This window comes from Nannobrachium achirus, assembly GCF_963921795.1.
Source record: "Nannobrachium achirus genome assembly, chromosome: 11".
In the NCBI taxonomy this organism is placed as follows: Eukaryota; Metazoa; Chordata; class Actinopteri; order Myctophiformes; family Myctophidae; genus Nannobrachium; species Nannobrachium achirus.
Window position 1 is genome coordinate 13,038,653 of NC_137820.1, and position 27,858 is coordinate 13,066,510.

General features: G+C 42.5%; 3 protein-coding genes across 4 annotated transcripts in view; 2 read left to right on the forward strand and 1 right to left on the reverse strand.

Annotated features, from left to right (window-relative positions):
- The window catches only part of wwp2 (WW domain containing E3 ubiquitin protein ligase 2), a 68,433-nt gene extending 65,570 nt beyond the window's left edge, over window positions 1-2,863 (forward strand). For both annotated transcript variants that reach the window (XM_080736044.1, XM_080736045.1), the window contains one exon: window positions 1,494-2,863. In XM_080736044.1, the coding sequence (XP_080592170.1) occupies window positions 1,494-1,593 (100 nt within the window). In that variant the 3' untranslated portion in view covers window positions 1,594-2,863. The remainder of the gene's footprint in view (window positions 1-1,493) is intronic.
- Window positions 2,864-3,011: 148 nt separating this feature from the next.
- Window positions 3,012-6,664, reverse strand: LOC308293774 (endonuclease domain-containing 1 protein-like). The gene is made up of 3 exons (XM_080736402.1): window positions 5,841-6,664; window positions 4,296-4,575; window positions 3,012-3,932 (listed from the first exon to the last, which is right to left on the reverse strand). The coding sequence occupies exons 1-3, from the start codon at window positions 6,168-6,170 to the stop codon at window positions 3,607-3,609; spliced, it is 936 nt and encodes a 311-aa protein (XP_080592528.1). The 5' UTR covers window positions 6,171-6,664; the 3' UTR covers window positions 3,012-3,606.
- Window positions 6,665-8,933: 2,269 nt separating this feature from the next.
- adat1 (adenosine deaminase tRNA specific 1) lies at window positions 8,934-27,640 on the forward strand (the record flags this gene model as incomplete). The annotated part of the gene is made up of 9 exons (XM_080736462.1): window positions 8,934-9,147; window positions 9,750-9,818; window positions 10,373-10,427; window positions 13,401-13,534; window positions 15,276-15,942; window positions 19,169-19,314; window positions 20,120-20,219; window positions 21,843-21,929; window positions 27,508-27,640. Exons 1-9 carry the CDS (start codon window positions 9,006-9,008, stop codon window positions 27,638-27,640), a joined length of 1,533 nt encoding a protein of 510 aa, XP_080592588.1. The 5' UTR covers window positions 8,934-9,005.
- Window positions 27,641-27,858: the final 218 nt, after the last annotated feature.

Sequence of the window (27,858 nt, forward strand, 5' to 3'; positions counted from 1 at the left end):
GATTAGTTTTTAGCTTGCATCTAGGCTTGAGTCATTGTCACAAATTAATTCCAAGTCCCACCAGCCACAGCTGTCATTATAGGAATAGAATAGTTTGATCAACACTAATCTTGGTAGAAAAATACGCAAACAAATTTGCCACGGTCAAAATGACTAAAGATCATTTCTGATGAATTTGAACTGTTCATTAAATGAACCCTGGCGTTCCTATTTTGGGCGTGTCATTATAAGCGAAGAATAAAGAATAGTCTGTCAAGGACTATTATGCTTAATTTCTACACCTAGTATGCCAGCACATTAAAAATATTCTGTGTACAAGCTCACAATGTGTTGAATCGCGGTGTGTTGTGAGCTTGTGAATCATTTTTCTCAGGCCTAAGTTAATGTGATCCAGGTGTGCTCAGTTTACAGTATCACCACCTACTGTAATCCTATGCTAGGTCGTGGGCAGTAACAGTAAATGTAAAGTACATTGACTTGAGTACTGCACATTTTTGAGTATCTGTACTTGAGTGTTTGTATTTTTTGATAGTTCTGACTCCAACTCACTCCACTACGTTTCAAAGACAAATATTGTACTTTTGACTCCACTACATTTCTAGGAAGGGAAAAAGCACATTGAGATTTAACTCAATACACTTTTGACAGAGAAACTTTCACTTGTAGTGTTGTTGAGTGGCTAAATCTCGATATTCCGATGGCCTGAAAATCCGACGGCACGGAGATCCGAATCCGATGTCCCAGAGAGAGAGAGAGCAGAGAGAGAGGTCCGGTCCAGAATTATAATGCAGCATTTTGAAGAGGAAACATGGAGAATGCACAGGCTTAATCATAGGCCTATCTATATTTAGGCTTTATAATAAAATGTTGCTTTTAACAAGTAAAATAAGCAAATTAAGAATTACCGACTGTCATGTGGTCAGTGTCACGATGACCCACAGTGCGTACCAGGCTGAGAGCAAGTGCATTCAGCTCCCCTGCAACCGGCTGTCTGTCTGTCTGTCTGTCTGCTGGTTGCTTCTCCCCCCAGAAAGTAGGTTTAATCATAAGTTGGCACTTGGCAGCGAATACCATAAACTACAGTCTAATGTAACATTGAGGATAGCGGAGCAGGTCACTGCGTTCCAGGGTCAACAGCTGCGGTGTGCTGGGGAGTTAATTGGTAGGCTATTTAACCTAGTTGCGCTTTTTGCTAGTGATGTAATTAATTAATTTGAAGCAGATTACGATAGTATAAACATTATTAAAAGGCTGAACAAGTTGAACAGCACGGCATGTTATATTTTCAGTGAGAGCTTGAAAATGTATCTCTTTTTCTCTCTCTCTCGGACTTTAAGGCCATCGGAAAATCACCACGTGCCCTTGTTGAGTAACATTTGACCATGACTATCTACTGTATACTTTGACTCACACACTGGCGTTGAGAGCCGTGTCCACCACTGTGGTCACCACCTACGGTAATAACATGCTGCCGCTTTGGCTTCCTCCCACAGCTTCAACCGTCTGGACCTCCCTCCCTACCGAAGCCTGGAGCAGCTGAGAGAGAAGCTCATGTTTGCCATCGAGGAGACGGAGGGCTTTGGGCAGGAGTGAGAGTGGGAGGTGTTGAAGGCTGACAGAGGGCCTGGAGAGATGATGAGAGATGATGAGAGAAAGAAGAATTCTGTTGGGATTTTTTTTTTTTTTTTTTTAGTTTGTTTGTTAATCAGAGATTGTCATCTGTGTGTCCCAGTGGTTCTCAAACTTTGGAGTCGGGACCCCCAAGTGGGGTCCCCAAATTATGTTGTGGGGTCCCCAGATGATTAGCTTAATGTAAATAAATAATTCTCACTCAACAGTAAATAATCCAACATACAGTATAAGTGTGTACAGTACACGATTTAAGGACTTTCAAGACCTTTTTAATACCAAACTGGCAAATATTAAGTAAGAAAGAGGCGAACATTGTGAAAATAGCTGTACTACAAGCTCACAACGCCTCGCAGTGCGAGGCTATTTTCACAATATTTATCTATGGAACTGAGTAACGCTAAATGTAATGCCTACAATTCCAAGTGCTTGTCAGGAGGGTGGGGGGTCCCCAGTTCAAATAGGCTATGTTTATTTTGGGGGTCACAGCCTAAAAAGTTTGAGAACCACTGATCTAGCCCCACACTTTGGGATGATGTTTGTATGGGAGGCAGTACCGAACCACAGGATGCTGGAAGTCTGGAGACGCGGGCATAGAGCAAGAGAGGGGTGTACTGTGTGTGTATGCGTCTGTGCGTGCTTGTGGATGGATGTGTGTGGAGATGTGTGCGTCACTCTGAGCACGCACAATATCTTTGCCATTGTGAATATATGCTTACAAGTTTGGGTGTGTTTGCGCGTGCATGAATGTACACGTGTGTGTGTGTGTGTGTGTGTTTGCATGTCAGTGAGCGGACGGATCATGCAGAAAAGTATTATAAATGACTAGAGTCCCCCGTCTACTGCCCTCTGACCCCACCTCGTAGACTTGTCTAGACCCGCGCCAAATACAGTCAACAAGACCATAGTTCTAATATCAGCAGCAAATTCAATGACAGCACAGCTACATGCAAATACAATATATCATATCTATCAAAGAGAAATGGACATTTTAAAGTGAAATGAGAAAGATTGTGATTGTGCATGAGAGACTGGGTGAGAGAAAAACGTTTGTGTGTGCATAAGTGTTTATATGAGAGAGAGAGAGAGAGAGAGAAAGAGAGCGTAACGTTGCGATGCCTGGTGTATCTCTGTAGCAGGCCAGAGAGGTGAGAAGTGATTTTATTTTTTATTTTCTGTTAATTGTGAATTCACCATCTTTCCTGTACATAGCTAAAATAAATGAGATTACCAATCTTGAACACTGATCATCTGTACTGCATTTCTAACGGAAACAGTTTAGTTAATAATTAAACACACAATTACTGCTCATGTATAACATTTGTTATAAAATTAATCTGAACCCACACAAGACGGCAAGTGACTAAGTACAATAGGTATTTTATTGGGAACATTTCATAAAATGACATTCAGGAGGTCAGTGGGCCCTTCAGGGTTCTACATTGTCAGTACATAAGTTACAAATAATAAAATACATTTCAATGAGATACATGATGTGGGATCTCGAATCACCCACTGTTAACCCCACGAATGGTGTTCATTCTTAGTTGCCGGGGGCTACAAGGAGCTGGATATTTCTGAAGCTAGACATTTCTTTGTGCGTTTGGGGCTTGCAGCCACACAAAGCTGGATATTTCGGCCGCGAAACTGGATATTTTTTAAACCGGATAAATAAGTGAAGACATTGAAAAATATCCGATTCACTGGATCCGTGTACTAGACATGGAACCCGGATATATCTGAAGACTTTACTGTGTGTGTGTGCTTGTCCCTCTAGTGGAGGTCTGCGGACTCAGATTATTTTAGACCTAGATATCTTTGTCGTGTGGACTTAGATATTTTTCTATGTGGATATCTGAAAATCTGGGATATACAGTATGAAATATCCAGATTCGTCTGGCCTAGGCCTCAGTAACGGCAGAGAAACACTACTGCACAGTATATATGTTTAATTTTTAACACATGAAGCTTCTTATTTTATCGAACATTCAACCTAACCTGTAACCTCTCTTTCATTAACCTCGACCTGCGCCGGGAGCATGGGCAGTCTCTGTAGAAGATCTTTATGTCTGCAGTCCTGTACAACCGTTGTAATCTCACTGTGAGCTCTGATAGGCTCAACACACGAATCCCTCCACTGATGGCATCGTTATCCCCGCCATTGCGACCAATCAGGCCCAAGGAGAATGAGGAAGTGGACGTGCCGGTGCGACGGCGCTTATAGCACATAGCGGTCCATACGTGGCTGGGCACACCGACACGACCTCCTGATATGGTTCTGGAGTTGTCCTCTACTATTACACCTGCAATAAAAGGCATCATCAGCACTTTATTTTGTAGAAGAATATGCATGTCTAACACTTAGGGAGACGTAATACTGAAAACATATTCAAATAATATGCAAAACTCTAGTCTAGTGCAGTCAAATCAATGTATAAACATGGGCACATTTCCACAGCCGGAATTTCTCAAAAGGTTTTAGAAAACATGTTTAATTCTGGAAAGGGCATTAACAAAATACTTATGAATGGGTGTAGTGTTTCTTATGTATTGAGCTTGTAAAAGTGGTTATTAATTAGGGAAAGTTGGCCCGAGTCTTTCCCTAATTATATCCCACTGCTGAGACTTGTCTAATGATATTTTATATTCCTTTACTGTAATTATACCTGTGATAAAGTATGCAGTGCCACTCATGTGTCCCACCAGTTGTTTGAGTTGCTCCTGTCCTCTCTGCCAGGCCTGGTGGAACTTGTGGTCAAAGGGTACAGCATTGGTCAGCGTGAATGTGGACAGAGCACTGTACACACTGTGGTAGTTATAGGGGTTCAGCTGGCCAAGTCCATACTGAGTAGTGCTTTCATAGTCGCTGAGAACAGCCTGCTTTTGACGGATGATGTCGACATGTCTCCCAGGCATGGACATCTCCTCACTGAATAAGTTAGAGAGCTGCAGGAGATGAGTTCAAGTCATTGTTGCACAGTTAAGCAAAAACAGATTTTAGTGATGCAATGTGGTGAATTTCAGTTGAACAATTCACTTACACTTTATTTGAAGCCTGTGTCTATAATGCATAAACATACTTGTAAAGCATTATAATCTTCTAAGATTTATAATTGTAGTTATAAGACTTATTAGTAGTATCATAACACATTGTAAAGCATTTTTATAATAACGTATAAGGTCAAGTCTCAATGTCTCATAATTGTTGCTGGTCACTCACTGACTTTTTGTTTTCATATCTTACTATAAAACGGATGGAGCAGGCGCGAACCTCTAATTCGTAGCATGATTGTTATAAAGCACTAAGTACTTGCATATGCTTGTAAATGTAATGCTTGTGACTATAATAATACAGTGTTATAGCCGATTATTATGCATTTTGTTTATAATGCATTATAGACATGGGCTTCGTAGAAAGTGTTACCAAGAAGGCATAAAAATATGACTCGACTGGCTCATTGAAATAACATATGTGATGTCTGTAACTGAGTGGTATACAGATTTAACATTTTGTTGATTCATCATAGAAAAATGTATATAGTGGAAATGGTCAGTGAGGGAGATGCTAAGAAACCCCGTCAGTTCTGAGCTACAAGATATCATTTATCATCTTCACATCCTTTATTTAAAGGACAACTATGTTTTTTTTACAACAAGGGTTCATACTTTAGATAGTCATTAGAGAAAAGAAAAGTTAAAATAAATAAATAAAAAGTTAAACTATTTTAATTTAATTCTCTAGTTTTAGTGATTTTAATGATTTTGATTTGCATGCATGCCCCCAGGTTGGGAGCATGCATGCAAGTGGCTAAATATGTATTTTTAGACACAATAAGCCCATTCCCAAGATGCACCACCGTCCGCAATCTTTTATGGGCAGATGTGACTTTTGGGGCCTGGTGTAAATAGTAACAAAGAAATTGCCTGCTTATTGTGTCTAAAAGACATAATTACCCACTTGTATGCATGACCCCACCCACTGGAATCAAAATACTAAAATCTATAAAACAATAGAAAGCAGTAAATGAAATCATTATAACACTCACCTTTTCTTTTCTCTAATTACAATCTAAAATATTGTTGTAAAAAAAAAAAAAAAGTAAACACAAACAATACAGACAAATACGACTATCACACACTAACCAAATTAACACAATACTACAGGTAAAAATGCAATACAGGGTCAAGAACTAAAACCCAGTGGAATTTACCTGAGGTTCAATAAACCATGTAGTGTTTTCCCTCACTGCGGTCACCACCTCTTGTACAAAGCAGTCCCCTCCGCAGCCATGCAGAACATAGGCACTGTACAATGGGATCCTGACACGGGTGGAGTACAATGACACAAACCGGTAGCCCCACATGAATCTCTGGCAGATTCTGACTGCGAAGGGATCCTCATTGGCCAATGTGGGCTGAGTCCTCTCATAGAAGGAATAATCACAGTTTGGAGCGAAATCAGTTTCCACTTTTGTGTAAGAGATGGAAATATATCCAAGTATAGATAGGATCAATAGGCCTGTTGATCTCTTGGCAGCCATAGCAGCAATGACTTTCAAATAACAACACAGTATGTAATAAATCGTGTGACAATTTTGACCAATAGAATGTCAGTCAGTCAATGTTTGACTTGTGTGTTTGAGTAGCTACAAATGCTGCCAAACTAAGTGTAAAGGAGTGCGTGGTCTGATTCGAGCAACCAACACAAACTAAACATAAACTTTCATTTCAAGGACCCTCAGTTCTATGCATATAGACTATAGACCCCCATAACTCGAGTGTACAAATGGAAATAAATAGACCTGTAAGGGCCCATTCGGTTCCATATGCAGTTTGCACACTTTTATTTTTCTGTCATTTAGCTGGGGGCCCCCTGGTATCCCCTCAAGGACACCCGGGGGTCCCCGGACCCCAGTTTGAGAACCAGTGAACTGAGTGAGTGAACTCTAGTAGCTTATGAGCTATTCCATCATCTACTCATCCTCTGTTGTACTACTAGGCCTACTTTTGTTTGTTCAGTAATTCCTCCCACATTTTGTCAACATAGTGTAATGACCAGTGGAGTGAACATTCAAAGGAAGCACCATGACACTGACTTTATCTGGAAACAGGTTCAAATGCTCCAAACTTCAACTGAGCTCTAACTTTACTGTCACGTCACAGGTGTGGAAGTGGGTGAAATTATTTGTTGTACAAGCTCCCATCATTTGCGGTTTTCAAAAAAGGGACAATTAATAGACATAAGACAAGTTAGATAGCTAAAATAAAATATTCCAAATATTAGTAGATGTCTCAGAGATTTACCCACCATCCAATCCTTGATGCTGAGTGCCAAACAGAGAGGCACTGGGTCCCATTTTTATAGTCTTTGGTATGACCTGCATGGCTTGGGATTGAACCCCAACCTCCCAATCTAGGGTGTGTGTACACTATAACCACAAGACCACTGAACTAAGCAATACATGCTGCAAGATTAATAGAATGAAGGAGTTAAAAATGCTTACAGTATAAGACCAAAAAACCAAAGAACTACCCTTAATGTAACAGTCACAATAAATCTACAGTAGGCTACATTTCGCAACTCAATACCCCAACAGTACAACAATGCTGGGGTGTGTGTGCTGGGCACGGTAGCTATATGGTATGTTTAAAAATAATAATATTTAGAAACTTTAACTCATACCCTGCCAAAAAAGAAGTTTCTATGATAAAAACGTCTTTAAAACGTCTTTTTCACTATGGACCTCCCTGCCAGACGTCTTCTGAACGTCTTTTTTTTTTAAATAATATAAAAAATAAAATAAAAAATTGAATTTTTTTTTTTTGAAATATTTTTTTTTGGACCTCCAACAGTGTACTAGGCATGATCGCGATCGCGAAATTGCATGTTTAACCCCCATACCAACCCCATCTTTCAAACATGGCAGCCATGTTTGTTTACATTTGAAGAAAACATAAGGGCTCCTTTCTCCTGAATGCCTGAACGGATTTCCAAGCGGATTTTTTTGTTTGAAAGCTGTGAAAAGCATGCACATGCATAGTGCATCATCTGTGCACGAATGTGTGCACCAGCGTGCACACTATTTTTTTAACCCTTTGTTGGCGAACCGGCAATATAAGAGGTCATCCCACTTTAAATATGGCACCGACTGCAGCGATATTTCACTTAAAAAAAAAATGTCATTTTATCGTCTAATCAGGCTTTTATGAACACCCTGGGCGGACACCCTTCATTCAGTATTTAGATATTTGATGTAAATGTTATCAGGCCCTCCCCGTCCAGGGCCCGTTCCCAGCATACACACCCATTGTAACTTCAAACTCAATTTTAACCACGATAAAGTCATCAAAAACACCCTTTCTTTTTTCTGGGGACTCATACTGTCCGCCTAATACGTGAGCTGACTGTGTTTTTTCGATAACATTTTTCATTTATTTTTAATAATGTCTTATTTTATTTATTTTTTCCATTTTCCCCCAAAACATATTAAATTAAAAATGTTATCGAAAAAAACACGGCCAGTTCACGTATTAGGGGGACAGTATGAGTCACCAGAAAAAAAGAATGGGTGTTTTTGATGACCTATCGTCGTTAAAATTGAGTTTGAAGTTACAGTGTGTATGGGACAGGGCAGGAATTTCATGGAGGCCATGAACTTAGGCCATGGCCGTCGTTGCCCCTCAGTTTGGTCTTGTGCCCCTCAACCAATGGCATGACCTGAGGCCACAGTGCCTTATTGCCCAAGTTGACTGTACCACTTTCTCCTCTCTTTCTGGTCAATATGTAGACAGTAGACACCTTTAAACCAATCCACTGACTTTGGTGCAGGGCTGAGCTTGGATCAGATTGTAAATAGGCCCACCATAATTTAACCTATCTATTTCACTGCAGATTAGGTTATCATCCCTAACCCTTAAATTCAACAAATTCTTTCAATGGACTAAAGTCTTGTTTTATTTGATGGCCTTCCTTCCCTGGCATTTGGCCTTTCTTTGTGCCCTTAAAAATGGACAACACTAAAGGCCATGTGGCCTTGCCCCTAAAATGACAAAATTCCAGGCCTGGTATGGGGAGGGCCTGATAACATTTACATCAAATATCTAAATACTGAATGAAGCAAATTAAAATTGTCCAGGGTGTTACGCAGAACTTTTATTGTGATATTTGAATCTACCCTTTGAAAGAACTTCCTCCCTTGTCCATGACTCGGAAGTAGTCGTTACATCTTCTCGTGTTCTCGAAGTGTGAAGGAACAGTTAGGTACTTCTTCAAGCCATTACATTATCAGATATTGTTTACAGTACGAAATGCAAAACCAATTCGTGCAGTTTTGAATGTGGTGCAGCCTCGCTCCAACCCACCGTGCTGTTTAAGCATGTGGACCGCTGATGAAATAGCTCAGTTATGCTACGCGCGCTTCAACGAGCTTCCCAAGAGAGGAAAGCCTGAGCCGGGGAGAGAGTGGAGCCTGCTGGCCGCTGTGGTGAAGCTCACCCACTGCTGTGACACTGAGACAGGTTGGACAGTCAATGAACTTCAACACCTTTTTTCTGTGGTGGAAAAAGTATCAATGCTGCAAATGTAGAAATACGCTGTTACAAGTAAAATTCCCGTATCAAAAATGTACTTGAGTAAAAGTATATAAGTATTGGCATCAAAATAGACTTAAAGTACCAAAAGTAAAAGTAGGCCTACTCATTGTGCAGAATGTTCTATATCTGAAGTTCAACATGTATAAAGTCTTTTGAAAATAGCACATCTAAAGTAGATCTGCTATTTTCAAATGGCTGAAATATCTATAGGGCAGAAGTGGTTAGTGTTTTGTAATAATAATCAAAATCTGCAAAGTAACTAGTAACTCAAGTTTTCAAATAATTGTAGTGGAGTAAAAGTACAATATTTGCCTCCGAGATAGAGTGAAGTAGAAGTCTACTGAAAACTGGAAATACTAAAAGAAAATGTACTTCAACATTGTACTTAAGTTAATGTAGGCTACTAGTTACTTTAGACCACTGGATTTTTTAATTGTATTTTCATGACTATGTTGCGACAGGTTTATTTTACATTTGAAAATGAAGCACAATATGCAACTTTATTATGTTATCCATTCCCTGCACAGTTGAAAAGGAGGTGGTTTCCTTGGGAACTGGGACCAAATGTATTGGACGAACAGCCATGAGCTCCAAAGGTCTGTTTTGTTTTGTATATACGCCATTATTATTGATCTTGGTTTAAGATTCAATGTAAATGTATGTATGAATTAGCCATGGATCATATCATATATGACAGTCATATATCAGGGCTAACAATACATGTATAATATATAAATTACATGTATATATTTTTATTAATCTTTTTTTGCAACTATTGTTTTTATTGTCATTATTGTCAGGTTACATTCTGTATGTTACAGCATCACATTTTGCAATATCCAATATTGTATCCTAGACATATACCAGTTTTGGACATATAAAATACATAGATGTATTTTATTTGAATTATGTAACCTAGTATTTGATTTGTTGATTTCAGATTATGTCAGTTAATGAGGTTCAGCAAAAGCACTACATTTTGTGATGGAATGTAGCATGCAGCATGGATATATGAGCATGGATAATATTCTTTATTTACATTTTCACCTTGTTTTATTGTGCATACTCATTGTGCGCATAGGCATTTTATTGACACTGACTGGGTATATTACACAAGGTCATTGTCATCTTTTCTCTTGGCTCCTTTTAGGTGATGTGCTAAATGACAGTCATGCAGAGGTCATTGCCAGAAGGGGGTGTGTCAGGTTAGTGACCAGGGGTGTCACACCACATTCTGGGCCCTGGGTACAAGGATTCACTGCGGGCCCCTGTCGTAGATTAGAGGTTATCGTGATTGATTATGTGTGACGTTATAGAGTAGATCATGTATTCATTGATTATATTAATATCTAGGTCTGTATGATGATACTAATACTTGATAGTTAGGAGTAGAGAGACCTTCAGTAGGCCTCAGTAACTATTGTTTTGGTAAAGCCTATCTTGTTATGGTACGCCTCGTTCCAGAGGCCTTGAAGCCACACAGTATAACTCTAGTGTCTGACCATTCCTCTTGGCAGAACTCCTTTACCACTGCCCAGAGTGTTAATTGTACTTCTGTCCATGATACATTAACACATAAACTTGACCACACCACCACCTAATATAATTGTCTTTTCTCCTCATTTTCTCATGATTATTGATTGATCTGAATTCCACCACACCCCCCATGAATGTTCTTCATAGGGGGAGGGGGTTTAACCCATTTAGACTAGGAACCCATTATTACGCATTATTTTGTGCTTTAAAGTAGGACTGTCACCTAAAGGGTTACTGTCACTTTAAAAAGTCATCTTAAAATATTAGTTCATATTTTTATGATGTCATTGTGAGAATTGCGCAATAAGCCAATCAAATTAATTAATTGACTGTACTTACTGTCTGTCTGTACAATGTACATTCTGCATTCTCTTCCCATCGCCCGCAGCCCTCAGAAAGCAACTCACAGGGCTACTGGGCTAGCACTAAAGCTAACGCTAAAGACACAAATTTATATATAAATCTGTGCATATAAAAATTATATTTCCACCCAAATCTGGTTGTTACTTCATTCATACTTCCATTGTTTATGAGAATATGTTTGTTTATGTTTAATTGTTGAAATGGCGAAAACGATAAAATTCACAGAGGGGATTGCCTCTCGCCGGGAAGCAGCATGACTGTAATGATTCTGTAAAGCAGTGGTTCTCAACCTGTGGGTCTGGACCCCCAGGGGGGTCCCCAAATTATTTTGGGGGGGTCCCCAGATCATTAACTTATTAATGTGAAACATTGTTTTCTCTCTCAACAGTAAAGAAACCAACAAAGTTTAAGTGTATACTATAGAGGGTATATGCACATTTCTAAATATACCTACCAAATTAAACATTGGCCAAATTGTCAAATATGGCAGAAATTGTGAAAATAGCAGATCTACATGCTCACAACGCCTCTCAACACAATAGAACCGTGTTATACAAAATGTAATGCCTCAACTCTTAACTCATTCCCTGCCAGGCCCGATAGTCCCGAGATTATTCCAATGTCTTTCCCCGCCAGGCCCGATAGTCCCGAGAATAAAAAAAAAAAAAAAAAAAAATCAAAAACATTTTTTTTCAAAAAAATGTTTTGACCCCCAAAAATGGAGTAGGCATGATAGCAATCGCGAAATTGCATGTTTAACCCCCATAGCAACCCCATCTTTCAAGCATGGCAGCCATTTTGGCAGCCATCTTTGTTAAACATAGTGGCTGTTATCTCATGAATGCCTGAACGGATTTCCATTCGGATTTTTTTGTTTGAAAGCTGTGAGCAATGTGGACTAGAGGTCTTCGGACCTGCCCGAGATCCGAAATTACCCGCGATCCGAACCGAACCGAGCCGGGTAACGGGGCCGTTTTCTAGCTTTTACCGCGGGGCGGGCCGGGGCCGGGGCCGTCTGCCCCGGTTCCCCGGGTATCTCCTGTTACCCGAGTGGAGCCGAGACAGGCCGAGATTGAAGTGAAAGTGAACGCAACAACTGCACCAAATAGATAACGCCACACGATGGCACTAAAGATGCAGCATGTAATCTGTTGCATTGGTTGTGAGAACTGAGAAGTAGAACTCACTCAGTCACAACAACACTCACTGTATCAGTTGGATTGTTATTATTATCAAAGATATTAACGTAACGTTTTGGTTAACGGTTTACAATGGAGTTGTCATTGCGTGTTGTCATGCTCTGCAGAGCAAAATGGACACTCAAAGCAGAAAGATATAATGAACAACACATGCGACAGAAAACGATAGCATTAGCATTGGCTAGCCAAATAAGAAGGAATAAAAACATGGATTTATTTGTATTTACAAACTGTCCGCATTGACTTACTGGTCTGGGAAAAGATCATCTTTTGGCGAGAGGCACAGCGCCGCTGACAGCAACAGCAGCACCGTGGCGACGTTAGGTAAGAAATATGTCTGATACAACTCTTAATATAATAACGTTGGCATTCTTTCATTTCGGGGCGACAGGTTCGGGTCTCGGATCTCTCGTTCTGCTCGGGTATCGGATCCAATTTTTCTAATAACAGGCGGGGCCGTTCGGATCGGATCCATCACGTCTCGGGGCTGATCGGGTAACGGTTCTCAAATTCCAAATGATAGACGGGGCCATATGGGTCCGGGTCCGTTTCCCCCGGGTCCTTTTGGGTTCGGGTAGTTCAAATTGGACCCGTGAAGACCTCTAATGTGGACACACGTGGTGCATTATCTAGGCATGGGTGTGCATGATCCGTGCACACCCAATTACATGGAAGTCTATGGAGACGAATGGCAGGTGGGAGTACGGAGGTATGTTAAAATGGCGGTCAATGTGTTAATGTGATATGATAATTTTTTCGGGGTCGCGGCCTGAAAAGGTTGAGAACGACTGCTGTAAAGCGCCGGAGACTAAAGAGCTTGTTATTCCAAAACTCCTGTCCTGCTGTTGTCTGTCTCCTGCTACCGAGCTTACAAATTGCATGTTAAAATCATTCCTTGATGAGTTGTGTGTGTGTGTGTGTGTGTGTGTGTGTGTGTCTGTGTGTGTGTGTGTGTGTGTGTGTGTGTGTCTGTGTGTGTGTGTGTGTGTGTGTGTGTGTGTGTGTGTGTGTGTGTGTGTGTGTGTGTGTGTGTGTGTGTGTGTGTGTGTGTGTGTGTGTGTGTGTACACGTTTTCCACAGGTACCTGATGGAGCAGCTACGCAGGGCGGTGTGTGGTCAGGGCAGCTCCATCTTCTGTCAGGCTGAGGAGGACCAGAGGAAATGGAAGCTTCAACGTGGAGTGTTCTTCCTCTTCTTCACCAGTCACACTCCCTGTGAGTCCTCTGTGTGTGTGTGTGTGTGTGTGTGTGTGTGTGTGTGTGTGTGTGTGTGTGTGTGTGTGTGTGTGTGTGTGTGTGTGTGTGTGTGTGTGTGTGTGTGTGTGTGTGTGTGTGTGCGCGTGCGTGCGTGCGTGCGTGCGTGTTGCAGCAGCCCTTACTGCAGTTTTACAGCAGTAAGGGGTGTGTGTGTTCTTAGGCTCTCAACTTAAGTCGATACATCCATGTGTTGTGGATAGATGGAATCATTTTATTATAATCGTCCGATGTTTCTTTGGCTTGCATAATTAGTATGAACAAGTGATGGCTTTAGGTTTAGGGTTTTACCTGGTAGAGGTAAGCCATTTACTATGAGAGGGAGTGGGTTGTTGGCTGATTTACCACTGTTTCAGGGTTGTGCCACGAGCCGCCAGCCGAGTGGCAAACAACCCTGAAACAGCTCACGGTAAGGAACTACTCTGTTTTGGGTCGGGAAAGGTGTTCAACTCTGGTTGTTTGTGAGGCGCATTGATCTTGGAAATGTGCAACACATTTGCATCACAAGATTCACAACCCTTTGAGCCAACTCACTAGAGTTTTAAACCAATCAGAATCCAGTATTTGAACATGTGACTTGAAAAAGTGGTAGAAGTTCATGTTTATTGTAGACCAGTGCAGTGAAGTGTGTTGCTGTGGAGTGAATTTGAAAGAAACCCTTTATTTTTTTTACAATATATTCATTGACATTTTTCAAAATGTACAGAATAGGTATGTAATATGTATCAGGGGTTGACACTAAGGTCTCAGAGGCACTTTGATTTACCTTACAATTTACCTGCCGGGGGCAGGTGGGCAAGCCTTAGTGTCAATGCCTGTGTATGTTGATATATTGAACATTAGAATAATAAGACATATAGACACTGCATACAGGTCATAGGTTAATTTCTATTGGTCTCATATGCAGTCGTTTTTTATCTGCATGTCATAGGTTAATTTACTGTATATTACCGTAGTCTCATATGCTTTCGTAATGAATCAAGAATATATTTATTGGATTTATTTGAAGTCTGATCCAATGATCAGTTTGTTGTAAAAAAAAAATCTAAGTTTTTGACTGAATGTGCCATTAAGCAGCAGCATTCATTGATAAACATCAGAAGGCCTTACTACATTAACTAAAGAATTACGTACATTACACACACGTTTCTGGTGCTGAGCCAAACTGCAAAAACAGAATCAAGAAAACTTCTCTACTATGAGGTTTTCCCCTCATTAATGCCATAAACCAGGGGTCTTCAACGTTTTCAGGCCAAGGACCCCTTAGTTGAGTGAGAGATTAAGCAGGGACCCCCACAACCTTCTCATAGATTCCATATAGTTTCATTGTTTGACAGCACAATCATCAGTGTATTTTGGATTCATGTCAATTTGTGTTTTCAGATATTTAACCCCTTGAACTGTCAATACTTAATAAACTTGACCTTTCACTCTGTACTTAGTCTGCTCTTCTCCCCCTCTACACCAAACCCCTTTGCGAGGCGTTGTGAGCTTGTAGATCGGCTATTTTTGGCTCAAGTTCTCAGAATATGGACACTAGGGTTCAAGTGGTTAATATAAAAAAACAGAAAAAAGTTTCTATCACACAAAGATTTGGAGGACCCCCTGTAGTAACTCTGAGGACCCCCTAGGGGTCCCGGACCCCCTGTTGAAGACCCTTGCCATAAACCAACATGCCAAATCATCTTTTGTGTATTATCAGGTGGCGATGCCTCCATCATCCCTTTGACCGACAGCCAGTCCCAACCCTGTCCTCCAATCGGATCACAGGAGGCCCCTCAAGGCAGCGGTGACGTGACAGACGGGGGAGGATCCCTGAAGCGGAAAGCCAAGGAGCTGACCGTAGGGAGGAATGCTAAGCTTCACCGTCCGGATGAAAGGGAGTCGGAAGAGACGGACCCGGAGAGCAGAGGAAATGCATCCCAGCTGGAAGTATCTGCTTCAGACACAACAAAGCAAAGTCGTGTTACAGCATTGCCCGCAAACAATGTTTCACAAACTTCAACAGAACATTCAGAGGGCAACACCGGGGAACTCACAGACCTGAATGAGCCTGGTCACACCGCAGAGAGTTCACAGACCCCGCCGGACATCCACAGAACAGGGGCCAAGTGTGTCCCGGGTGGCCAAGCAGACCCCCTCCTACCAGGGGTGGGGTATCACAGTGCCGGGGTGCTCAGGGTGAAGCCTGGCCGCGGGGAGCCAACTCTGTCCCTGTCCTGCAGTGACAAAATGGCTCGCTGGGGCGTGCTGGGTTTCCAGGGTGCATTGCTCTCCCACTACCTGCAAGAGGGACTCTATTTCAGTGCTGTTGTGGTTGGAAAGTGTCCCTACAGCCATGAAGTTATGCAAAGAGCCCTTGTCACCAGGTGGGCTTCTTTACTAGGGTTTTCCAATGGATATGTGAGAAACACAGTGCCATGTACAATCTATTGTGATTTCAATGAATGCAACACACGCCTTCTTTAAAAATAGTACATCCCGGGCGCCCGCTGGCCTACTGGTCCAGGCGCATACCACTTAGGCATTGTCACATAGGCATTGATGCCTGACGGCGTCGCCGGTTCGATTCCCAATCCGGAAGACCTTTCCGCATGTCAGTCTACTGTCCTATCAAATAAAGGCATAAAAAGCAAAAAAAAAACGAATCTTTAAAAAATAGTTCATCCCTAGTTAGATGTGTGTGATGTTAGACCGGAGCTCAATCAGCGCGAGACAGAGGGAAAGAGAGAGAGAGATACAGGGAGGGAGAGTAAGAGGGATGGAGGTAGAGATGGGGAGAGCTCCATCAACCAGATAGCAAGGCCGCACTGGGAGAGAGAGGAGACTATTTCACCCATGCGATAACCCAGCACTGAAACCTGAACACACACTGATAGATATTGTAATTGCACAATAACCATGACAGTACAGGACAGGAACATATGCATGTTAGTGAAATTATAAAACTTGTATCTCCATATTTATACATACAAGAGTGTCAAATGCATTCGTGCAAATGGCAAATAAAGTCTATTCTATTCAATACTAGTGCATATAGCCGCTCTACAAGTTGACAATGTGTCAAGTCATTGTGAGCTTGTAGATCTGTGACTAAATAAAGCTTAAGACTAAATTACTACATTGGATCCATTAGAAAACAGGTTATTTATTTTCACATTTCCTAAGAAGTATCTGGGGTGACCCTATGGTGGTGACACGGTCCGTGGAGAGATGGCGTCACGTTCGATGGAGTCAGACCGCGAATCTCAAACGGCAGAGGATATGAGAGGATATGAAAACAAAAGGAAAAGGAATAGTGAGACAACTAGCTTAACTGGAGAAGAAAGGTCTGAGGAGGAAGTCGAGAAATATATGATAGGGATGAGAGCTGCGTCAAAAGTAAACCGTTTGTTTGGTGATCCGCACAAAGTAAGCAAGTTCATAGTGAGTAGAGTTGGAGACATAAGGTCGGTGAGAGTAACAAGGACTGGGATGGTGATAGTGGAGTGCAGGAACCAAAGACAGATGAACGAAATGTTGAAGATTAAGCGGTACAACGGGAGCGAGGTAACATGTTTTGAGATGACAAAGAAGCCAATGAAGAAGGGAGTAATCAGTGGAGTGCCTCTGGACGTTTCGATGTGGATGATTATGGATATGGACTGTGTGAAGGACGCCAGGAGGTTGTCACGATACAGAAATGGAAAGAAGGAGCTAACGGAGTCGGTCTGTGTCTCATTTGAAGACGAGTTGCCAGACAGATTATATGTTGATTACGTGAGTTATAGAGTTCGGCCATTCGAGGCGGCACCACTGAGGTGTTTCTGCTGCCAGGCCTACGGGCATGTGGCAGCTGTCTGCAGAGGAGAAATGAAGTGTGGAAGGTGTGGAAAGGGGCTAGAAGAATGTAAGAATAAATGTGAAGAGGAGCAAATATCAGTAAAATGCACCAACTGTGATGGAGCGCATCATGCAGGATCTGCACAGTGTCCCGAACGAATCAAGGAAGTGAAGATAAATAGGATAAGGAAAGAAAAGAGAGTGACATATGCAGAAGCTGTGAGGAGCATGGAAGAAAAGGTTGTGGTGGAAAAGCAAAGAGAGGAAAAAGAACCAGAGGGAAAGGGGAATGGAGCTGAGCAGGTTCTCTATTTTGATAAAGGGAGATTCCTTGCATTCATTGCGATGGTAATAAATTGTGCAGTAGAAATTCCAAGAAAAGGCGAGAGAATTAGAATGGTGCTGGATGCAGCGAGGCGATTCCTGGACATAGTGGAAATAAGTGGAGAAGATCTCAATGACATTCTTAGAGAGGAATTTGCGCCGACAGCGATGTCGGACGCAAATTGATGGACACTTTTGTGAAAGGGAGATAGTGGGTATGTGGGCACTGTATATAATGGCACTGATCATCACTAGAAATGTAATGTTTGTGGAAAGTTCCACACTTGTCAAGTTGGTGGCGGTAATGCACCTTGAATGGTTTGCCAACCGCCAATAAACCCGACAGAAGAAGAAGAAGAAGAAGAAGAAGAAGTATCTGTTTTGGACACCTGACAGCGAGAAACTATTTAACCCATTCAGAACGGGTACACTATATTGTGTATCATTATTTTATGCTTTAACTATTGAAAAATCACACCCGTGTGAACTGAGCGGTGGTCGTGGAGGCTGTGCAACAGCACTACTGGGTGGGTGCAGCGGGGTTAGTGTGCTTTACAATGCTGTAGTTTCTTCACACACTCTAATTTATTTGACACTAAAACATTCAGTTTGTTAATAATAATAATAATACTTGACCACACATGCTGACCCACCCTTCTCCCCTGTGTGTGTGTGTGTGTGTGTGTGTGTGTGTGTGTGTGTGTGTGTGTGTGTGTGTGTGTGTGTGTGTGTGTGTGTGTGTGTGAGAACAACAGCGCCCCTCCCTTAACATGTGTGGTCAGAAAAGGTACTGCAGGCTTGAGGCTACATACACGGACGGACGGACGGACGCATACACACACGGCCACGTATAGGAGACGGTGTGACCACCGCTCAAAAATAGCAGATACAAGCTCACAGCGTGGCACCGAGTGCCGCGCTGTGAGCATGTAGATCTGCTATTTAAAAAAAAAAAAATAGAATTTTGACCCGATTCTATAAGTGTCTTTTGAATTCTTCTAAGATTTTTTGAAAAAACTATGTTTCTATGTCAGCAATCTGGCCAGCCATCGTCAAAGAAAAGCTCCTTTTCACTTCAACTGGAGCCCAGTTAGTCTGTTTTTGAGAGACTACTATGTCAGTGGTTCTCAAACCTTTTCATGTGAAGGACCCCTAAAATTATATTTATTTGGCCACGGACCCCCATCACAAAATATTTAGTTCCAGGGACCACCCAGAAGCAAAATTTGATTTACAAACGTTCGCTTTGAAAATACATATATTCAAAGATTTGCACACATTTTCACGACTTTTTCAAAAATAGCAGTTCTACAAGCTCGCAGCGCGGCACTCGGTGCCGCACTGTGAGCTTGTATATCTGCTATTTTTCACTGGTTAAAGCATTCAATAATTCTAGGCCTAAATGGGTTTTCAAGTATTCAATCAGTCAGTCTTCTGTATGTTGTGCAGGTGCTCCCATGTATCAGACCTCCCTGCTGGTTTCTCAGTGTGTCCTGTGGAGGTCTTCCAGTCCAGCCTGGAGTTCCCCAACAGCCAGGCCCAGACCGAGCTCTCGCACCAGGCTGGACAGAGCAGGATCTCCCCCTGTGGAGCAGGTAGAGTGCTGGACTCACCCTTCATCAAAATGTTACTCTTAAAGGACAACTCCGCCCTAAATCACTTCTAGGCTCATTTTCCTACTTATATTGATCCAAAAAGACTGTCCATGGGGTCTATTAGGCGGAAATGCCCCTGTTGTCCAGTTTCCCCAGCAGCTCTCATAGCATAGAGTGGAGCCTATAAGCCTATCACTTTTACACTATTTGTTGTGGTCAAAAGTGTTTTTATTTTTCATGAATGTGGTACTAGTTGTCATTACAAACACATCCATGTCATTGTTGTCCCACACAAGCCATCACACTCTGCTAAACAGATGTTATGCTTTTATGTCTTTTGCCAAGTCCCGGAAAAGATGCCCTGTGATTGGCCTGTGCAGTCACTTTGATTGGCACTTGTGCCGAATGCTCACCCCAAAACATTACTTATTACATTACTTAGATTGTGGTGGCTTGTGTGGGAAAACCAAGGCATGGATGTGTTTGTAATGACAACTAGTAACACATTCATGAAAAAGAAAATCACTTTAGTGTAAAAGCGACAGGCTTATAGGCTCCACTGTATACTATGAGAGCTGCTGCGTTCTGCCGGGGAAACTGAACAACAGGCACATTTCTGCCTAATAGACCCCATGGACAGTCTTTTGGGATCAATATAAGTAGGAAAATGAGCCTAGAAGTGGAACACCATTCCATTTGTGTTAAATGAACAATCTGGTTTATTTTATCATTTGTAATTGTTTTATTATTGTTTTATATTCTCCTTGGTCCAATACATCTGCCAGTAAAGACTTTTCTGTTCTAGCGATCAGCTGGTGTAATGTACCTGATCAGCCACTAGATGTCACTGCCAATGGCTACAAGCATGGTGCCACCAAGAAGACCCTTGGTACAGCTAAAGCAAGGTAACAACATGATGGTACTCTACCTCACCATCACAGCTCATCCTCTTGATTTGGGGCTTTTATTAGATAGGACAGTTTACAGTTTAGGCATTTAGCAGACGCTTTTAATCCAAAGCGACTTACAATAAGCAGATAAAACATCACAATAATAAACAAGACAATATGTCAGTACATCAACAGCAAAATAACAAATGCAAATGAATATCTATCTAGAAAACAAAATAATCAGTCAAGAAAAAAGGTTCTAAAAAACCTAAAAACAAATGCCAACTAGCTTCATGTATGGTCATTGAATGTTTCAGTAGTGCTAAGGGTTTAGGTGGAGTCTGAAAAGGTGAGTCTTCAGTCCACTGCGAAAGCTAGCGAGTGAGTCCGTTGTTCTAAGTGCGACAGGGAGTTTATTCCACAACTTTGGGGCCAGGAGGGCAAACTGTCTCGGAAGAGTGGATTTTTGCCCTGGGGTTTTTAGCGAGGGTTCTGTCAGCATCCCTGTGTTGGCTGATATAAGTGAACGGGTGGGTGTGTAGGGGTTGATCAGGTTTTGGAGGTATGGAGGAGCCATACCTTTGGCTGCTTTGAAGGTCATCATCAGTGTTTTGTATTCAGTGCGGGCCGCAACCGGGAGCCAGTGGAGGCTGCGGAGAAGGGGAGAGACATGCGAGAACTTAGGCTGGTTGAAGACCAGTCATGCCATGGCATTTTGGGTCAGTTGGAGAGGTTTAAGTGCACATGCCGGGAGACCAGTGAGGAGAGAGTTAGGACATTAGACACATGCCGGGAGACCAGTGAGGAGAGAGTTAGGACATTAGACTGACAGGAAATGGGGGGAGAGACGATGAGTGACATGCGGCAACGGTCGTCCGGATGGTGGTATGGACCAGTAGGCCAGCGGGCGCCCCCATCCTCTTGCTTTTTATGACATTGGTTGCACACAACCACAAAATGATGCCATCATAACAATAAATGGCATCATTCACTTCAGCATATTATGAAGGGCTCTAGAACACTGTACTTAAAGGAGTAGTTCACCCTCAAAATGCTTTTTTTTCTGTTGATTACTCACGCCATGGAGACTTGAGTTCAATAATATTTTTTGGTTCTTGTTGCATTCCTAAGACAAAAAATGTATTACAATAAGACTACCCCCATAGATTCTGGATGGGGACCCGAATGCATTTGGGTCCCCATCCGGAATCAATGGGGGTAAATTTACTATAATCAAATTTTTGTCTTAGGAATGCGACACATACAAAGAAATACTATAGAACTCAAGTCTCCATGGCGTGAGTAATCATCAATAGAAAAAAAGGCATTTTGGGGGTGAACTACTCCTTTAAAGTACATTTTCTGAGTATCTATTTATTGAGCGTTTGTATTTTTGGATAATTATGACTTTCAGTGCTCTACATTTCAAAGACAAATATTAATATTGTACTGCTACATTTCCAGGAAAGGAAAAAAGTACATTATGAATGAACCACTTAAGCTCTATTTCAAATAGAGTGAAAATATATCTTCACTACTATTTATACTTTTAACAGAGCAACGTGCGCGTGTTTATGTGTTCGTGTGTGTGTGTGTGTGTGTGTGCGTGCGTGCGTGCGCGCATGTGTGCGCGTGCAGGTCTCTTCTCTGTAAGGTGGAGCTGTTCCATACCTTCCTGTCTCTAGTGTCTGCCACGGACCCGTCTCTTTTACCTGACTCTCTCAGGTAATGAACAACATGAACCCACTTGAATGTTCATTCTTGTCTGAGGAAAACCCTTTTTTTTATCCCCTCATGGTCCATTTTAGTGCTCTTCTTTTCAGCTCTAGACTCACAAGTTTCAGGAATCCTGTGGGGTTTTAACCTTCTATTGTTAGTAAAAACTGATCTGAGTTACAACAAATGCTATTGGAATTATTATTATTTATTTATCTTCAGCAAAAACAACTGTGAGCTTGTAGATTGGTTATTTTGGTGAATGTTCCCCTCCAGAATCGGGACGCTGGGGTCCATGGATGGTTAGTCCAGTCACAAATTTCAAACCATTCTCGCCTTAAAGGAGTATTCAACCCCAAAATGACTTTTTTTCTATCGATTACTCACCCCACGGAGACTCGAGTTCGATGTCTCCATGGGGTGAGTAATCGAAAAGCCATTTTGGGGGTGAACTACTCCTTTAAACACATCAGCATCATACACTCCAGCAAGCAACATTCCAATGGTGCGACACAAAAATCTGTATCTGTATCTACATCTACAATATCTGACAACACCTCTCATAAACATACCCACCAGGACAGACTAACCTGGACACTTTGCGCTAGTACTATGTTCTATCCGTCTGTCTTTCAATGTTATATGAGATACTTAAAGTGTGGTTCCTGTGGAAATAAGCCTCGGCTTTCTAGGATCTCCTTTTAGTTGACCTTGTACCAGTGATTTGTACTGTCATGAAACTGTACTTTTTTCTATTGCAAACTTCTAATAAATTCTTCAATCAATCAATCAATGTCAACATTTCATGTTTTCAAAATGCATATTTACCGTACAGTTTGTGTTTGCGCAATCCTCTGTAGAGCAATGTGTCATTATCATCACCAGAGTCTCAGGTTACAAGAGGGAAGGGGGGGGGGTCAGCTGCACAGGGGGAGAGAGAGAGAAAGAGAGGTACGGTACAATACGGTAAGATACAGTACAGTCGGGTACAGTACAGTCAGGTACAGTCGGGTACGGTACATTCAGGTACAGTACAGTACGGTACAGTCGGGTACAGTACAGTCAGGTACGGTACAATACGGTACAGTCGGGTACAGTAGAGTACAGCACAATACGGTACAGTCGAGTACAGTAGAGTACAGCAAAGTACAGTACAATACGGTACAGTCGGGTACAGTAGAGTACAGCAAAGTACAGTACAATACGGTACAGTCGGGTACAGTAGAGTACAGCAAAGTACAGTACAATACGGTACAGTCGGGTACAGTAGAGTACAGCAAAGTACAGTACAATACGGTACAGTCAGGTACAGTAGAGTACAGCAAAGTACAGTACAGTACGGTACAGTCGCGTACAGTACAGTCAGGTACGGTACAATACGGTACAGTCGAGTACAGTAGAGTACAGCACAATACGGTACAGTCGGGTACAGTAGAGTACAGCAAAGTACAGTACAATACGGTACAGTCGGGTACAGTAGAGTACAGCAAAGTACAGTACAATACGGTACAGTCGGGTACAGTAGAGTACAGCAAAGTACAGTACAATACGGTACAGTCGGGTACAGTAGAGTACAGCACAATACGGTACAGTTGGGTACAGTAGAGTACAGCAAAGTACAGTACAATACGGTACAGTCGGGTACAGTAGAGTACAGCAAAGTACAGTACAATATGGTACAGTCAGGTACAGTAGAATACAGTAAAGTACAGTACAGTACAGTAAGTGATGGATGTGGATGGATGGATGGATGGATGGATGGATGGATGGGTGGATGGATGGATGTGGATGGATGGATGGATGTGGATGGATGCATGGATGTGGATGGATGCATGGATGGATGCATGGATGTGGATGGATGGATAGATGGATGGATGGATGGATGTGAATGGATGGATGGATGTGGATGGATGGATGGATGTGGATGGATGGATGTGGATGGATGCATGGATGTGGATGGATGCATGGATGGATGCATGGATGTGGATGGATGGATAGATGGATGGATGGATGGATGTGAATGGATGGATGGATGTGAATGGATGGATGGATGTGGATGGATGGATGGATGTGGATGGATGGATGTTGATGGATGTGGATGGATGGATGGATGTGGATGGACGGATGGATGGAGACTGATGGATGGATGTGGATGGACGGATGGATGGATGTGGATGGATGGATGGATGTGGATGGATGGATGTGGATGGACGGATGGATGGATGTGGATGGATGGATGTGGATGGATGGACGGATGTGGATGGATGGATGGATGGATGGATGGATGTGGGTGGATGGATGGATGGATGTGGATGTATGGATGCATGGATGGATGGATGGATGAATGGATGTGGATGGATGGATGGATGAGGATGGATGGATGGATGTGGATGGATGCATGGATGTGGATGGATGGATGGATGGATGGATGGATGGATGGATGGATGGATGGATGTGGATGGATGGATGTGGATGGATGGATGGATGGATGTGTGGATGGATGGATGGATGTGGATGGATGGATGGATGGATGGATGTGGATGGATGGATGGATGGATATGGGTGGATCACTGCTGCAACGTAGCTGTGAGCGCCTGCGAAGAAGGCGCGATCTCTCGGGCCGCGAACTTCTAGTTGTGTACATTTGTGTAGTAATGATTACAAATTGTATTGTGAAAGCATGTATTGTGAAAGGTAATAAATTCTTCGCTGAGCTATTAAGTGGGTTATTTGGACTGAGTGGAAAGAGTTGAGTAAGAACATTGTAAAAACAGGTTTGTGTGGTCTGCTAATGTCACCCTCCAGTACTGCAACATTCATCCACCCCTAATGGACATATAAATGCTTCCCTGTAATCTGTCCCTGTATTGCATCATACCAGAATATCCCATTGTTTATATGAGTCATGTACTGTATAAGCATTTTTGAACAGTTTCATTATGACATTATGACTCTTCGCTCCTGGTATTCCCTGGCAAAAGGCATAAGATATCATGTGCTTGCCTGTGTGTTTACGCGTGCCTGTGCTGGTTTACATGCACGTTTGTTTGTGTTCACATTGCAGGGACGTGCTGGCTATTGGGAAAAGCGGGACAACTCCCGAATGGCCGGTTCATTCCCGGCCGGTCCAGGCCGGCCATTAGGAAAAAAATAAAAATAAAATGTCTGCCTTCGTTCCATTTTGGGGGCTGGGCGGCCAACAAAGTAAATCTTCACTGTCGGGCAGAAACCTTGTATCTCCAAGTTTCAAATGTGTAAATCTTTTCGCAAAGTAAAGCCCTGCTTCATCATACAAGGCTGGTGCGAGGCGTTGTGTGCTTTTAGATCGGCTGTTTTCACTACTTTTGTTTAAATCATTTTTAAAATGATAAATAGAAAACAAACGGTTTTGGACATACAAGGTTTCCACCCGACAACGACGAAATATAACTCATGTAATTGGCCCACTGGCTTGTCACTTGTCATGATCTGAAATGGCAAATCTTTGAGTAGCAGCAGCGCTATAGAGAGATCTCTCTCTCTATAGCACACAATGAGGGCCTCTCCAACTCTTTTTCCCGGGCTGAATCGTTTAGAGAACAGTAGTACCTCTGTGTTGTCAGCTCTGCTGAAGATAACCTGATCCTGGCTCTGCCCTGTCTCACAAATGGAACCCCACAATACACACACACACACACACACACACACACACACACACACACACACACACACACACACACACACACTGCAGCAGCAGCTCGCTTTCCTACTATTTTACACAACTAAAGGTGGGACAGCTCAGCTCAACTGTCACGCGTCTCTTCAAATTAAAAGAAAGACTTGGTTTTGTAATCGGCGTAATCCAAGTGTTCATTGATGTTTGCAGTTGTTTTGTCAACCAACAGGAGCTCCTACTGTACTTCTTCTCACGCACAGTTGCATTGTTAAGCACTTAAACCCTCTAGTCTTTAGTTGTGAACCGGAAGGCCCGCTCGCCCCCCAGCGGTTCTTGTATTCTTGCTTTTGTTTTACTGAGGTTATGGTTAGAAAATAGGAATAGGGTTAGGGTTAGGCATAGTTTTACTGAGGTTAGGTTTAGGAATAAGGTTGGATTCAGGCATAGTTTTACTCAAATTAAGTGTAGGAATACCTAGTGGGAATACTTTCCGAGGTCACTGGATTCGACCCGGGGCGAGTGTTTTGGCGCGAGCGTTCTTGTATCCGTTAAACAGACCTGAGTGAGTTGCAACTCTACTTGGACCACTTCTCCCCACCTACACCAAATCTCTAGGTCAAATAGCCAATCTACGAGTTCTATTTTTGGTGAGGAGGTTAATTTAACAGAAGAGTATGCTTTTGGATTCATTGTCGGTTCCATTTCTGCACTCTTCCGAGTTAAATTAGCCCCAAGGATTTAGGTAGCCAGTTTGCTTCAGCACTGTTCAGTAGTACGTTGTATGCCTAAATAATACATTTGAGATGTAGGCAGTTACATATCGTCACTGTCGGGCAGAAACCTTGCATCTCCATATTTTTTTAATTGTCTTCATAAATGAATTTTTTTATAATAATCGCATCACAGTGTCCCAAAATTTTGCCAATCTACAAGCTCACCACGAGCTGTGATGCAACACGTTGTAAGGTTTTAGATCTTGCGCATTATTTTCTGGAACATTTTTACCTAGAATGTTAGTAGTCAAGGACGTGCTGGCCATTGGGAAAATCGGGACGACTCCCGAACGGCCGGTTCACTCCCGGCCGGTCCAGGCCGGCCATTTGGAAAAAAATTAACTGTTTGCACAAAAGCAAAAATTAAACTGTTTGCACAAAAGTAGTGAAAACAGCAGATCTACAAGCACACAACGCCTCGCACCAACGCCTCGCGGTGCGAGGCGTTGTGTGCTTATAGATCGGCTGTTTTCACTAGTTTAAATCATTTTTAAAATGATAAATACAAAACAAACGGTTTTGGACATAAGGTTTCCACCCGACAACGACGAAATATAACTCATGTAATTGGCCCACTGGCTTGTCACTTTGTCACAAATCTTTGAGTAGTAGCAGCGCTATAGAGAGAGATCTCTCTCTATAGCGCGCAATGAGGGCCTCTCCAACTCTTTTTCCCGGGCTGAATCAGGGGCCCAGCACTTCCCTGTTAGTAGTATTAACAAGAGCTTGTGACTCAATAACTACATTGGACGTTATATTGGAGCCCGGGGTTCCCATTTCCTAAAAAGTAACAGTTTTGGACATTGAAGGACAGCGACAATATGAGAGCGACTGCAAAGAGCTGATCTTGTCTTCTAGTGGTACTATATAGCACATTGTTTAGTCACAGTCCTTTGAATCTGGACAGAGGTGCTGATGTTGCAGATTTCCAGGCCTCGCTCATGTTCATTCTTTCAGCGCCACGCATACCTGAAATAAGCTCACAATTAGATGTGGACAATTATACTTTTGTTTCCTGCCACAAACGCCTGCTTGAATAACATTTCTGTGTCTGTGTGCGTGTGTGTGTGTGTGCGTGCGTGTGTGTGTGCGTGTGTGTGTGCGTGTGTGTGTGTGTGTGTGTGTGTGTGCGCGTGTGCGTGTGCGTGTGCGTGCACAGGGGGGAGGAACTGCAGAGTTGCTGGGATTACAAGCAGGCGTCCCACCTTTACCAGCTGGCCTGGGAGCAGCTCCTTACCCAGGCGTTCCCTCTGTGGCCGCGTGGAGACCGGCGCCTCCTGCAGTTCCAATGACTCGTGGCTTGTGGGAAACACCAACTCTGTTCAACTAAAGCAAAGGGTGGCCCACTGATAAAGACTATACGACCACCTCTCTATAATAGGAGAGGCTGTTTATCCTCTTGAACCCCATTGCCCCCGCCGGCGGGGGCAAAAGGTGTTGACCTCTGAGCAGCTGTCAATAAATGTCAATAAATCAATAGAGACCAAATCAAACTACAATTTCATTGTTG

Bases quoted from the DNA above. Each gene is read 5' to 3' on its own strand.
- LOC308293774 (XM_080736402.1), bottom strand. From the start codon at position 6,170: ATGGCTGCCAAGAGATCAACAGGCCTATTGATCCTATCTATACTTGGA. The intron at 4,576-5,840 runs GTAAATTCCACT...CATCTCCTGCAG, and splicing joins CATGGTTTATTGAACCTCAG to CTCTCTAACTTATTCAGTGA. The intron at 3,933-4,295 runs GTATAATTACAG...CTTTTATTGCAG, and splicing joins CACTGCATACTTTATCACAG to GTGTAATAGTAGAGGACAAC.